Source organism: Sphaerodactylus townsendi, linkage group LG04 (assembly GCF_021028975.2).
Source record: "Sphaerodactylus townsendi isolate TG3544 linkage group LG04, MPM_Stown_v2.3, whole genome shotgun sequence".
In the NCBI taxonomy this organism is placed as follows: Eukaryota; Metazoa; Chordata; class Lepidosauria; order Squamata; family Sphaerodactylidae; genus Sphaerodactylus; species Sphaerodactylus townsendi.
Window position 1 is genome coordinate 111206774 of NC_059428.1, and position 14896 is coordinate 111221669.

A 14896-nucleotide genomic window follows, 5' to 3' on the forward strand; every position below is an offset into this window, starting at 1 on the left:
ATGGCGGCGGCGGCTTCTTCTTCTTTCTCTTCCTCTTTCTCTTCCTCCTCCTCCTCCTCTTTCTACTTCTCCTCCTCCCCCAATAATTTCCCTCCTATGCATTTTTTGTACGCTGGAACATTTTGTAGTATAAAATGCAAAGACCTAATATTGCGGTTGAATTATGTGTACATATTTAAATTCCCTCTTCCTCAGCCAAATAGCAGGAGCTCAATCCCCCCCCCCCCCCAGCTTTTGTTTCTGTGCATTTTGCTATATTGAGTGGTAAATTTGAAACCAAAAGTACTCATCCCATACTCAGGTATCTTTGTGAACTGCCTCTGTTGAGGTGATGAGGTAAGGTAATACGAAAGCTCTTTCAGTGGAATTTAATCTGTGATGGCTTTTTCACATGTTACAATTATAAGAGGGTGTGATCATCTGCCAGTGACTGCTCATATGTGAATTTGCCCCCCTTGTCATACACTTTTGGCAGTTAGTGCATGAGAAGAATGGTGATTTGGATGAGGAGAAAGAAATCATGCAGGTTCTACACAGTGATTTTGTTTGGATCAGAGCTCCTTGGCGCATTCTGTGTCAAGGCCCAAACCAGAACAAATAATGTAGTTCTGATTATGAGCAGTCCTCTCCTTCAATACCAGATGCTCAAGCAAAGTTCTTTAGTTAAGAAGGATTCCAGGACTGTAATGTGAACTTGCAGGCCACATACTTTGTTTAATAAAGCATAAGGTTAGAGAGAGATTTGGGCACTGTTAGTAGGTAGAGGGGAGTGCCAGCATGGTGTAATGGTTAAGAGCAGTGGACTCAGTCTGGAAAACTGAGTTTGATACCCCACATACCCACATGAAGCCTGCTGAGTGACCTTGGGCCAGTCACAGTTCCCTCAGAGCTCTCTCAGCCCACACGGAGGCAGGCAACGGCAAACCACCTCTGACCTTCTCTTACTTTGAAAACCTATCAGATCACCATAAGTCAGCTGTGACTTGATGGCACTCTCCACCACCAGTAGGTAGAGTAATGGGGGAAACTCAATAGGAATTGGCTCTGAAGAGAAGGCGACTGAGAAAAAGATGAGGAGGAGGGAACCCAGGAAGCAGTGAGAGAGAAATGACCTCATGTTAGAAACTCGGGACCAGAGGAGTGGTGGGCTGTGAAGGGAAAACAATAGGAAAGAGGAAGGTTCTAGTTATTTTATTTATTTATTTATTTATTGTTCCACTTATAGACCGCCCTCCCCCGAAGGGCTCAGGTGTTTTTATACATGTTTCATAAAACTGTCTTAGACATATACAGTGGAACCTCGGTTTTCATTGCCTTCGGTTTTCATCGGTTTTGATTTTCATTGATTTTTTCAGTGAAAAATTTGTCTCAGTTTTCATTGATTTGCAGTAAGGTGCAGGGGTTTGTGGAGAAAAATCACCCAGACAAAGCTGTTGCAGGCCGTGTCTGCAACTTGTTTAATGACAATGTCTTGCCCCATTTCAGACAAATCTCAAAAGAGGCGTCAGAAACAGATCTCTTTGGACAGCATTCTGGCGAGACATTGGTCCATTGGCTCTGAAGCTGGTCCTAGTGTTATTGTTTGTTACTGTTTTCAGCATTAAACACTATGTTTATTCACTAAAAATGTGTTTTTGGTATGTTTTCTGGAGTGCCTAGAACAGATTAATTGGATTTACATTGATTCCTATGGAAAAGTTTGCCTCGGTTTTCATAGGTTTCCGTTTTCATCTATTCTTTTCGGACGGATTACCAATGAAAACCGAGGTTCCACTGTAATATTGATTTGAGGTTGTGCCTAGCCTATCCCTAAAAAACATCAACCCAACAAATAACCTGCAAACATTTGTGATGGATCAGTAGCCATGTTCTGCTAATGTTACCGCGGTTTGCCAGGTAACAATGATTTCAGCTCAGCAACTTAATGAGGCGCAGGAAGCAGGCTTTCTTCAAAGCAAAAGGATTTTATTGCAAGTGGTGGTCACACCTCGGTCAGAGAGAGGAGATAGCTGCCTTGTAACCAGCATAGTGCTAAAGAACTTTAATTCCAGCTTCAGGCGGGGAGGGGAGAGGGCAAGTCCACTCACCCAAAACATAATCGTAGAAACAAGACCCAGTTTACAAACAAGGAATGCAATTCAGCTTTTCTGAATGGGATCACCAAATCCATCATCAGCAAAATGTACATTAGAGATCTCACAATGGTGCAGGAAGAGGAGAGCCAATAAGGTTTTATTCATAAAACTCCAGGTGACTAGCTATCGCAATGCCCTCAGGCTCCCGCTTCACTTTGCTGTAACGAAAAGTTCAAACTGTCCAATGGTGGTCCCTGCACGTCTTCCAACGGCTGGGGGACCTTTGGGTGCTGGCTACAGATGTGATTTGCAAATCCAAAGAGGGTCTTTGTCCTTATCAAAGAGTCAGCTGGGCGTTGGTCTAAGCTGCATTCCGGAGCCAACTTCCTTGTCCCTTAATATCAGACCTTTCTGGCCACTGCTTTGGCCATCAGACACAAATTTCAAAAATAATATTTCTAAACTTAAACGTTAAGGAAACCTTAAAGGATAAACACATGTTTACAAATACTTATGGGCATGGCTCTCTTAAATCTAACAATGACAAAACCTTAAGTTAACTGAAGAACCTAACTAAACTAACATCCTAAACTACAGGCACATCCTAAATTCAACTTAAAAGGGGCATTTATTACATCCTAAACAGGCACAGACAAGAGGGAAACCATATAATATTGGCACAAACATACATATGTGTTCTCTGTGAACCTTATGGAGGATTCTAAACCACACAAGTCTCTGCGTCTGTGCATGGAGCCAGTGTAGCCAGGCAACCTGACTTCAGGAAAATATTTTGTTTATTTTCCTGGCGGTAACACTAAAAACAGTTATCAAGAGAGCTGAGCTCTTTTTGTTTCTTGTGCTTGCTGCTTTTTGCTGAGCCCTGTTGGTCTGATTTTCATGATGTGTGGAAATACGCACTGCCTGTTTATCTTCAGGTTACAGGGTGTGCTCTGTGGAGGCGGCTGCAGTAATTACGTTTTTGTGGGGGTGGGAGATCCCCCCCCCCCATTGTATTTTTTTAACTGCCGTGGTAAAAAGTTTATTAAGCAGAATGGCTCTCTAAAAAAGACCCTCTTTGGATAATCCTCCTTTCCCCTTCTGTTAGAAGAAAAGAAGCCAAAGAAAGAGGTAGGTATGCTATTACTAGCAAAGAAATACAATTGGATTGCAGCCTAATGCACCCTCCCTTTTTGTTTCTGAACACTGAAGTCTTCATTAATGCACAGTAGTGCCACTGAGTGAAGTTGGTGACCTTTTTGTGTCTAAAGAGGACTTTACATGGACTTAAATTCTTCGGCCTTTGTGTTTGCACAATGTTCTTTTCTCTTGGAAATGGACGGTGATCAGTTCATTCAATGGCTTCAGGGTTTTGAAAGCCCTTTTCTGGGATCTTTTCCCCCCCAGGTAGGATTGTAAAAAATGGATTCCTCATTCAGGGAAATGCACATTTTAAGAGGCAGCATGGCTCTTCTGCCTTCTGTCCTTTGGCAAATTTATTGTTCTGTGCATTATTGATGCACTCGTTTTCTGGTACAGGTATATGATTTGCTGGATGGAATTTTTCAAAAAAAGAGAGTTTCAGTTGTAAGTAAGCTTTTAGTCAAAAATCCCTGAGGGAGGTTCAAGTGTCTGAAGTCTAGCAGGTAAGATTACTTGTACAGGTGAAAAGAGGATTTGTTTTCCACTATCTGGAGGCTTTTGTGTTTGGGACTTGCAAGGCTAGTGAAGATATTAACCATGTGAAGAGGAACTTATTTTGCCAACAAGGCTGCATTTGTTGAAAGCAACTGATTCTGCATCTTAGTCCTGTGGAAGCCTAATGTTTCTGGATCATAGCTCTTCCCTTCAGTACTTATTCTCCTCTGACCTTTGGCCAGCTAAGATAGGCTGACCAGACGTCCCGCTTTTGGTGGGACAGTCCCACCTTGAAACAACTTGTCCCGCGTCCCGCAGGTTTTTTCAAATGTCCCGGGTTTTGGAAGGCTGCCGCACTGCCTTCTGGGGCTCAAGGCAGTGCGGCAGCCTCCCGCGCGGCCGCAGGAGCGCATGGCCTTCTGGGGTGCTGCCGTTTCCCGCCAAAACAGGAGCGCCCCAGAAGGCGAAATTAACATCCCTGCGATAGTACATCTTTATCTGATGCGTGCTGCAGCCGCCGCCCCCATACGGGCCTGTCCCGGTTAAGCGAAGATGGTCACCTTAGCCTAAGAGAAGCAGGGCTAATGGCGGTGAGGCTGACTTGCCCAGCTCACACCCCCATCCAATGGGCTGTGGCCAGTTGCCCCATTCAGTGGGCATTGCTGCACACCTGACGCCCCAAGGAGGCTTCCCAGTGGCTTGGGGAGACTTAAAGTGCAAAAACACCTCCCTGCCACCAGGAAGTCCCTATTGGGCTTAATAGAGTTACACCATCTTTTTGGTGGTGTAAGTCTGAAATCCTCTCTCCCTCCCTCTCAGTGCTTTGAAATTTTCCAAAATTTGGTACAGAGCCACTGCAACCTGCCAAGATACCAACCATGTTTTTATACCATATATACAAGATACCAACCATGTTTTTACACCATATATACAAAGGAGGCTAAGTGAGAGAGGCCATATTGTCTGCAGCAGCCCCAACTTGACTGAGCTCTATGATAGAAATCCTAAAACTGCTAAGCCATACCACCTACAGCGTCTGGGACCCTAGATTACATTACAGTAAAGGTACCAGACCGTCCTGACAGAGTTAATACCTTTCGGTCAAAGGATGAGTCAGTTTAGACTGAACCAGGTATTTGTCATGGAGCCAGAGCCACTGCCAGCTGCTTGATGGCAGTGGGATATGGCTCTGATTGGTAAAAGTAGCCTCTGACATCAAAGGATGGGCATTTGTGTGGGACTGGAGAAATCCACTTGTCAGTCTAAGAATGGAGGCTGGCATAGGTACAACTCCATTTAGCATAAATATCCGGTACGTTTAAAGATTTTTTCCTGGCTCCATTGTCACAAAGAGAAGAGAAAAGAATAATTACCTCTAATTTGCCAGAATTCGGTAGTTATTCGTTTCATGCGCCAAGAGCTGGGCTCGTTCTCGCCGCTGCAGCATATCCCACACGGCCGGGGACCGTTACTACTTCCCACCCCTGCTGTTTTCCAAGCCCTAGGACTGTGGTGGTGAACCTTTGGCACTCCAGATGTTATGGACTACAATTCCCATCAGCCCCTGACCACATGGCCAATTGGCCATGCTGGCAGGGACTGATGGGAATTGTAGTCCATAACATCTGGAGTGCCAAAGGTTCGCCATCACTGCCCTAGGAGAACTGAAAAAATTCAGGTTTGGGTTTGTTATCTGAAAGATTTTCAGCAATAGATGAACAAAACCAGCTTATTGGCTTTATCTGGATATCAGCTTTATTCGGCTTTACTGAAAATTTCTGGGTTAAAAACCCAAAATGTATTGATAATGTTTTATAGGTGCTCATGCCTACATCTTACTCTGTGATTTTTTGATTCCAATGTCCCAAGAGAGATGAAGGCGAGAGTCTGCAGATTGCCCCAGTCTGCCCCCAAATGAGCCATAAATTAGTCTGTTTCTGAGCTTGGTGGTCATTTCCAAACACCATTTGGAGCTATTCATCAAGTTACTAAAACTCCTAATTGAGTTCTTTGGATATGATTGTGCGGAGCTTGTATTTCTCTCTTTTGATGCAGTTATCATCTGTTTTCCCGACTATAATTTACAATTATTTATTGCTTTGGGTTATTAACTTCCTCTCGTGGAACAGGCAATTTTAATATAATATTTGTCAGAAATGGTAATTAAAATTATCCTTATCTGCTGTTGCAGTTCATGTGTGCTGTTGCAATGTTATCACAGTTAGAAAGATTTTATGAATTCAAATTTCCCATTTTTACAACCTATAAAAATAGATTGAAATGGAAAATAATCTTAATAATTTCAGAATGAACCCAATAATGTAATATAATTTGTGTTGTTAAAAATTATGGACTTTTTAGGAAGTAAAAACACACACATTTTTTACTGTTTTACTGAACTGATCAACAAGTTGTAACTGAAACTATACTGGGATTTTTTTTTAAAGGCAATCTTAATTTGAGAAGAAAATACAAACATTAACTGTTTGTTCTGGGTTGAGTTTAAAACTTTTATAGTTTGGCACAACTATTCAGAAATATTAAAAACTTTGGTTGTGCACTTTAACTTGGCTTGGTATACCAGCTTATTAAAATCAAAATAGCTAAACGAGTTGTAATCATGTCTGCAGTTAACCTGAAATTGTTTCAGAATTAATCATGAACAAGCAAACTTCTTTTCTGGTAAATCATGTGCAATTGAAGAACTCAGGTTACTCATATAGTAGTAGAGTGCCTTGGCTTGCTTATGTACAGAAAACCAGAGTATAAATTGCTTCCTGATCTTTTTGAACTTCTGACCACTGGCATCTCATTCACAAGAGCTTCCTTTTGGTGAGACATCTTTCAGTGAATTACCTCACGAAAAAGTGGTGTTTAGTCGCTGATGCGTTCTCAAAGTGCCAGTCCACGATAATGGCTGTTGGCCCTGATCCTGCATAAATTAGTCATGACTACTGCTGCGGTCTTTTTATTTATTTATTTTATTAAACATGTATGCCTCCCTTTCCCTCATGGGCTCAGGGCAGCTTCCAACGTATAATAAACAACAAAGACATGAATTATATTACAATTAAAATATCAGGAGGCAGCTAAGCCAATCATCTTAAATATTATAAAATCATAAAATATATAGCAGAAATTCAAAACCCAGAAAAAGGAGGTGAAAGGTAGAGGGAAGCCAGTCAAGTGATGGAAACAGGAGTTGGCTCAGCTGTGTGCCTGGTGGAACAGTTCTGTCTTCTATAAGGTGACCAGATGGTCACCTTTACTATTCGGGACGGGGAGGCTCGCGCACAGCAGCATCAGCGCACGGGCTTCTGGGGCTCGCGGTTTGCCGAAGCCCGTGCACACGGTCGCAGGAGCACACAGGCAGCTCTGGCTCGCCGTTTGCCGCCCTGTGACAGGGCGTGGGCAAACGCTGAACCCCGGAGGCTTCCGATTGCACGCAGCCGCAGGAGCGCGCGGGCTTATCGGAGTTTAAGCCCGAACAGTTTACCGCTCATGTCACAGGGCGGCCCATGAGCCCCAGAGGCCGGTGCACGCAGCCGCAGGAGCGCACGGGCTTCTGGGGCTCGCCTTTTGCCGCTCTGTCACAGGGCGGCAAACCGCGAGCCCCGGAAGCCGGTGCACGCAGCCGCAGGAGCGCACGGGCTTCTGGGGCTCGCCGTTTGCCGTTCTGTCACATGGCGGCAAACCGCGAGCCCTGGAAGCCCATGCACGTGACATAGCAATTACACCCGGCTTCCGGGGCTCGCCGTTTGCCGCTCTGTGACGAAGTGGCAAACACAGGAACCCTGGAAACCCGGTGCACGCGGCCGCGGGAGCTGCCACGGGCTTCTGGGGCTCGCCGTTTGCCACGCTCTGTTACAGGGCTGGTAAACCAAGGCAAGCCCCAGAGGACGACCTGCACTTGACCGCGGAGCCGCATCGGCTTCTGGGGAACTCACATGATTTGCCACTTCCTATCACAGGGATGCAGGCAAAACGCGAGAAACTTCGCGTGCACGCTGCTGCAGCCGCTAATCACCGTCTTCTGGGGCTCCGCGGGTTTTGCAAAAAACCTTCGTCACAGAAGCGGCAAAGCGCGAGCCCCGGAAATTCCTGCACGCTGACAAGCAGCAGCGCACCGTGCTTCTGGGGCTCGCCGTTGCAGCTTCAGTCACAGAAGCCAAAACGCGGAAGCCCCAGAGACCGGTCTGCGCAGCCGCAGGAGCCTTCTGGGCTTCTGGAGCTCACCGTTTTGCGCTCTCTGTCGTAGAGGCGACGGAAATGAAGATGTCTTGAACCCCTGTCGCGGCTCCCTGCGGCGTCAAGCACGGGGAGGCTGCCGCACTGCCTTGCGCCCCCAAGGCAGTGCAGCAGCCTCCCCAATCGGGACAATTTGTTGAACCCGCGGGACGCGGGACAAATTGTCCAAAGGCAGGCCAGTCCCGCCAAAAGCGGGACGGATGGTCAGCCTAGTCTTCTAGGCCCTGTATCAAGTTCCATAAGGCCCTGGTCTCACTGGACAGTGCACTCCACCAAATTGGGGCCAGGGGCTAAAACACCTTGGCCTTGGTCAAGGACATCTTTCAGGCCAGGACATCGATTGCGTTTTATTGGGATGTCCCATTGAACTCAGTGGACCTTACATTTGAGTAAATGTGATCAGGATAAAATGAGTCATGTTGAATCTGTGATTAATTTAGAGTAAATTCTGGCTATATTAGTACTAGCGATTTTCCTGACTTTTGTTTGTGTGATTCTAGCTGCAACCAATTCGCATCTTATTGCTTTGCAGCTATCTTCACCTTTTATGATGCACAGAATTTTCAGGTAGCTATGTTGTCCCATAGGTTAATTTCTGAAAACCTGTTGGTTTTATAGACCTTCTTCTTTTCTTTGTTCCAAAAGGAATCCTGTAGTATAACTTATGGATTCAATATAAGAAGTGCATTGTAAGTTACCTTATGTTGATCTTGTTGTAAAGAGTCATTTTTGCATAGGATTTCATTATACAATTAACCAGATATTTTCTCTCTCTGTTTTTTATTGTTCCCATTATTTGTTTTATTTTATATTTCTATTTATACCCTGCCATCCCCAACAGGGCTCCAAGTTGTTAACGTGCATTGTTTTAAATAAATAGTGCGGCTATAAGTCAAGAACGGTGTACCTTTTGAGAGAAAGAAGAAACCTTTTCTGATAGTTTTTGCATTCTGTTTTTATTGTATACCTCAGTAAAGGCAGAGCTGCATATTACATGCGCATGAGTGTAATAAAACCACCATGGCTGCTATATCTAGGTCGCTTTGGAAGACTTATTGTGAAGAAATGTCATCCTGGTGTTTAGCCTATCCCTGTCCACCACTTTCTCCTGGCAACACTCCCACTCCTCACAACCCCTAGGAGAGTACCAGAAAAATGTTGGCAAAAATTGAATTTATTTTTAATAGGCTGGAAATTTATAGGACCAAGGTTAAATGTACTCTTATAGTTCATGCACATTGTTACTTCTCCTGTCCCAGAGCTATTTTGCCTAGAAAAAGTAGCTGCTAATGTTGTGTTCCTTGTCTTGCTGTAGCAGCGCATAGATATACCCTAAGCAGCCTTTTTTGCGAGAGGAAAAATCTCTCTCCCCAAACGTGGGTTTAAATACTCTGAGCAGCCAAACCAAATAAGGTACAAAACATTTTAAATGACATTCTGTTAACGTTTTAGGAGCCAGTTTTGTTCACTGGAACCATGAGAAAAAACTTGGATCCTTTCAATGAATATAGCGATGAAGAGCTGTGGAATTCTTTGGAAGAGGTAATGGTGTTGGTTTATTGATTCATTCATAACCTTGTTTTTCTCCCCAGTCGGGACCCAAAACACGCTCATGACATCATTCTTCTCTCCTCCACTCTACTGTTATAATGCCATCAGGCTGAGGTAAGATAGTCTGAGTGAATGTAACTGGTCCAAGGAAGCTTCAGTATGCAGAGTGAGGATCTGAGCCTCCATCCCATAGATCTTCATCTGATAATCTAAGTCAGTGGTTCTCAACCTGGGGGTTGCGACCCCTTTGGGGGTCGAGTGACCCTTTCACAGGGGTCGCCGAAGACTCTCTGCATCAGTGTTCTCCATCTGTAAAATGGATAAATGTTAGGGTTGGGGGTCACCACAATATGAGGAACTGTATTAAGGGGCTGCGGCATTAGGAAGGTTGAGAACCACTGGTCTAAGTACTCTACCTCATGTTTTTTAAAAAAATGTTAAAGTCTGCTTCTGCATACTGAATGATTCTGCTCCCCTCATGCTTGTGTACATTAATTTAGGTTGGTGCATCACAGCTTTAGCACATGTGATGGCGTCATCTCTATAGTTAGGTAAATCCAGAATAGATTTTGAATCGGAAGAACTGAGTTCATGTTGCGGAAGGGTATTCCTGACAATTGGACATATGTCTTGCAGGTCCAGCTAAAGGAGGCTGTAGAAGAGCTGCCCAACAAACTGGAAACACAACTGGCAGAATCCGGCTCTAATTTTAGTGTTGGCCAGAGACAGCTGGTTTGCCTGGCCAGGGCTATTCTTAAGAAGAATAAAATATTGATTATTGATGAAGCAACAGCAAATGTGGATCCAAGGTAAGAGGTGTTGAACCCTTTTGCCTTTGTTTTAACTTTTCTCAATTCTTTATATAAGAAGTCAACATAAAGTTAGTATCTTGTAGTCTTCACATCTTTTGATAGCATCCTTGAGAGAGCAAATCTTCTCAGAAAAGGCCACAAGGAGGGCCTTTCCTTAGTGGCCTCCTGCCCACAGTGAGGACCCATCCACACCATTCGTGGGCATTTGCTGCTGGGGGAGAGGGAGGGGGCGGCCAGCCAGATACTGTCCCACGTGACCATTCCAAGTGGTGCCTGGAGCTAAAGCACCCTTTGCTTCTCACTACGTCAGCGGGTGTGGAGGAGAAATGAGTGGACTGAAATATAATTTAAGCTTCTGCTATATGACTAAAATATCAGTAAGCTGCCTTCGGACAAATAGAAAGGCAGGATATGCATGTTTTAATTAATAAATAAATGATTAAAAGTACAGTGTTCTTTATAAGTACTGTAACACTTAAGCCCATATCCAAATATGCCTAACATTCAGAAGGTGGATGGCATATTGCAGGGAGGGGGGTTGCACATATCTAGCATCGTGTAGATCATTTTACACATACAAAACCAAACTGTCTGATGAGGCTTGGGAAAGCTTTCATTTCTGCTTCATTGCTCTGTAATATATGAGGGGAATGACAGTGCCTTACCACCACTGTATTGTTAAATTTATATTTACTGCCAGTTGACTTACAGCAACCCTATAGGGTTTTCGTTGCCTGTTTCTGCATAGCGATTCTGGTATTCCTTGGCTGTCTCCAATCCAAATATTGACCAGAGCTTACCCTGCTTAGCTTCTGGGTTCTGATGAGATCGAGCTAGCCTGGGCTATCTACCCCAGGGACCAGCAATGTGTATTGTTTCCTTAATTCTGTGACAGTGAATGTGGAAGGAGAAAACTTCCCTCCCATTGAATACTTTTTCTCTGGCAGGCAGTCTTTTTTTCACGTCTGTGTGTACTTTTTATTTCAGAACAGACGAACTGATTCAAAAAACAATCCGTGAGAAATTTGCCCAGTGTACTGTGTTGACAATTGCACATCGACTAAATACTATCATCGACAGCGACAAGATTATGGTGAGTTACATGTTTTAACAGCCCAATCTCAGAGCATGTGTTTGTAGTTTAGAATTTTAATTTAGGGGGAAAGAAGTTGCAATCTTACCGAATGAAATTGTACAGAAATTGTGGGCAGGTTCAAATGTAATATTAGCACAAGAGTTATCTCTTATTGGCTTGTGTGGTGCTTCTAGCTTTTTCTATGAAGAAAGTTAGATTTGATTCCAGTGGTACCTTGGAGATTATGATAGAAAAACTTATTTTGAATAATAAGAATGTCAGAAATATTTGACATTCAAGAGGCTTTTTGAAACACCACTTAAAATAGTTTTATTTGTCTCTTTGTGGGATTTAAAGTCAGGTTAGCAGTTTTTCATAACTAGAAATGTAGGGTGCAACAGAAGAACAAAACTGAGAAGTTTCAGGTGATTAAGTTCAAGTGACATGTACTTCCAAACGTATCAAGGTGATTCACATACAAGTGTTTATATATTTATTTTCATGTGAGAGTGTTTTCACTTGGCAGTTTCTGATTTTTTCCCCTGCAACTTAAAGTTACACCTCTTTTAAACTTTCTTAAACTTACAGCCCAATCCAAAGCAGGTAGGAATCCCCCTTTGGAGGCAGTGCAGGTCTACGCTGGCAGATTTGCCCTCCTTGGGACACTGTGGGGACCTGGGAGGCCTGGCCACATGCCCAGCTCATTGTCAGTCTGGCAGGGTGTCCTTGTGGGTGGAGCCAATGTTGATCAGCTTCCACTGTCTGTTCAGACCACTTGCCACCAGAGGAGCTGGCCTTGGACATGCGCCACGTTTTGTGTTGCGTATCTCAGCTTTCCCCTATCAGAAAGTCTAGAGGACATTTTTAAAAAAACTTTCTGGGTTTCCTGCACATGGGAAAGTCCTTTGGAGTGGGAAAGTGGGGCTGTGCCTGCCTGCCATGGGCTGTTAAGCTCTTTTTCACAGAGGTTCTTTAGGTATAGGAGTTAGGAAATTAACACACTTCTCCAGTTTCTCTCTTAACTGGCCTGAAATCATTCATTCACAAGAGATATTTCCCATTAAACTCTCAGGAGTCTAGCTATTTTCCTTAGGTAACTACTTATGGATCCTGTCCTGAGCTAAAACCCCAAAATGTGGATGTTTTTGCTCCTGAGGAGAAACATCCACCAGACAGCTTACAGCTCACACCATTGTTTCTCAGCTCTGTCTGTTAATTTCTCTCTCAGTTAACTGTAGTTCTTTACTGCCTGAGTTTTAACTTCCACTCTCAGAAATCTATTCAAACTCCCTTGTCAATCATGAGGGTTCAGTGACCGGGACAACTCTGTAGAATGCTGATGTCTGTAACAGAGACCAACAACATTTTTGGGGCATGAGCTTTCAAGAGTCAAAGCTTACGTTGAAGGAAGTTTTGACTCTCAAAAGCTCATGCCCTGAAAATCTTGTTTGTCTTTCACATGCTATAAAGCTTGAATCTATCTTTTTCTAGCTTCCCGCACTAAGGACCCTGCTTATCACCTAATCAAAAACCAGTTCAGTGATCTCCCTATGCTGCCTACTTTTTATATTTTATAAAATGGTTTATTATGTTTGTTCCTTTAAATGTTATTCAGTATTATTATACCATAAAAATAAAAGTAGTGCTCAGGAGGGGGGCTTGTGTTAGCACTGGTACTGGCCAGTCTGTACCAAGCATACTCAGGTTCTGTTGCCAACTTGCAGAAATTTTTCTTCCCTCTGATGCCAAATCTGAAAAGAAAATATTGGAACAGTATACAGTATGCTTCCATAGCAAACCCAATGTTCAAATGAGATTGTTAATGTTTTTATGCAACCTGTCTCAGTTAACTTTATTTGCAGTGATACTTTGCAGTTTCTAGGTGCGTTCAGTTCTAACTCACCTAATTCTTTCTGATGGCTATAGATTAGCAATGGAGCCCATCTCTATTCTCAGTTAGCGGGTGCTGACACTTTGGGGAACTTCTGCCGATTAAAAGAGGATATGAAGAGCTAGGTGGACACATGGGTTGACTTTAATGTGTTTATGTGTCAGGTGCCTCCCTTTCTTGGTTGTGGGATTAGTCTGTTTCTTAGAGCACCATAGCTAATACTTGTATGTCCAGCCACTATCATTCATTCCTCCACTGAACCCAAGAGATACACAGCTCAAAACTGACCTAACCAGGCCTTATTAAGAAAGTACGTGATGACATCAGGCTACACGCCATAAGTGTCAAGATTTAGGATGCTGGTGATTTGGCATCATAGAAGTATGACTGCTTTATCATCACAGGGCAAGAAAATAATTATTAAGATTGGGGATATCACAGCTAGAAGCAGTGTCAGAAAGGAGAGAAACCAAGAGTTTCCCCATCATCTCTCTGCCTGGCCTTCCTCCTTCCTTGTCACCAATACCACCATCCCCTCTCCTTCTGCTTACTACCTCACAGCTGGCGTGTGACCTTGCTAGTGTGGCATGCAGTGCATGCTCCATTAGAGCTCTTCCACTGTCCTGAGAAGTGGTGCTCTTGAGAGTATTTGGGAACTAGACAGCTTACCTCTGTCTTCATCCCAGACCTCAGTGTCCCTTGACTTGCCATCCAGCTCATATGGAGCTGCTTCATTGTGACACGGCTGAGGTGTCATGAAGGCCAGAAACACCTGCTGAGTCACTAAGATCAGCAGCAGTGGGCTATGGGCTGTAGCACATGCATTGGCAAGCTACCTGTCTTTTCCAGATTGCATGCTGGTCACCCCGACATAACCCTTATTAAATGTATTATTCTTTCCAGGTGTCCCCAACCTTTTTGAGCCTGTGGACCGTTTTGAAGTTCTGACACATAGTGGTGGCAAAATGGCTGCTACAGGAGTTGGCGTCAACTAGACAATGTTAGGGAGTGATATCTAATAGCAAGTATGACATTCTAGGCAGAAGTTGTCTTCAACAGAATGTCTTTAAAAATGGTTTTCTTGAAAACACATAGCTTCCATTCAATCATGTTGTGAAGATCCTTGTGCTGTTGTGGTAGCTGCTGCCAGTGCTACATTTAAAAAAATCTGCACAGCCAATCAAATCTTCAGTTGCCAGTTCAAAGCTCTGCGGGGTATCCGGCCCAATCCATTTTCTGCAGGGCCAGGAAAAGGTCCAGCAGGTTATATGGCTTCCATGGGCACTTTGGTGAGGACCCCTGTTCTATCCTTTTCAGCAGTTTTAGCTAGACCATTTACTTCCATGTCTTGCAGTTTTGGCCGTTTTCTATGTTACAAACTTAAGTTTGAACTAAGTGTTTGATTGACGATGGTCAATTGTGGGTCATTGCATTTAGGATGTGAGCTATGAGATGTGATGCTAATGTATCTTTAAAAACATTTCTCCAGTGATAGTGTCAGCCTTTTAGGTGCCACAAAACTCTGTTATTTGAGCTTCAGCTTCTATATGGGCATTGGTTGCAGCAAGTTTGCTACCCTCAGGTGGGTGAAATCCTTTGTTAGGAC

At 43.7% G+C, this 14896-nt stretch overlaps 1 protein-coding gene across 3 annotated transcripts in view; it reads left to right on the top strand.

The window, feature by feature from the left end:
* The window catches only part of ABCC4 (ATP binding cassette subfamily C member 4), a 217887-nt gene that overhangs the window by 157088 nt on the left and 45903 nt on the right, over positions 1 to 14896 (top strand). For all 3 annotated transcript variants that reach the window (XM_048494888.1, XM_048494887.1, XM_048494889.1), the window contains 3 exons: positions 9414 to 9503; positions 10149 to 10321; positions 11312 to 11417. In XM_048494888.1, the coding sequence (XP_048350845.1) occupies positions 9414 to 9503; positions 10149 to 10321; positions 11312 to 11417 (369 nt within the window). The remainder of the gene's footprint in view (positions 1 to 9413; positions 9504 to 10148; positions 10322 to 11311; positions 11418 to 14896) is intronic.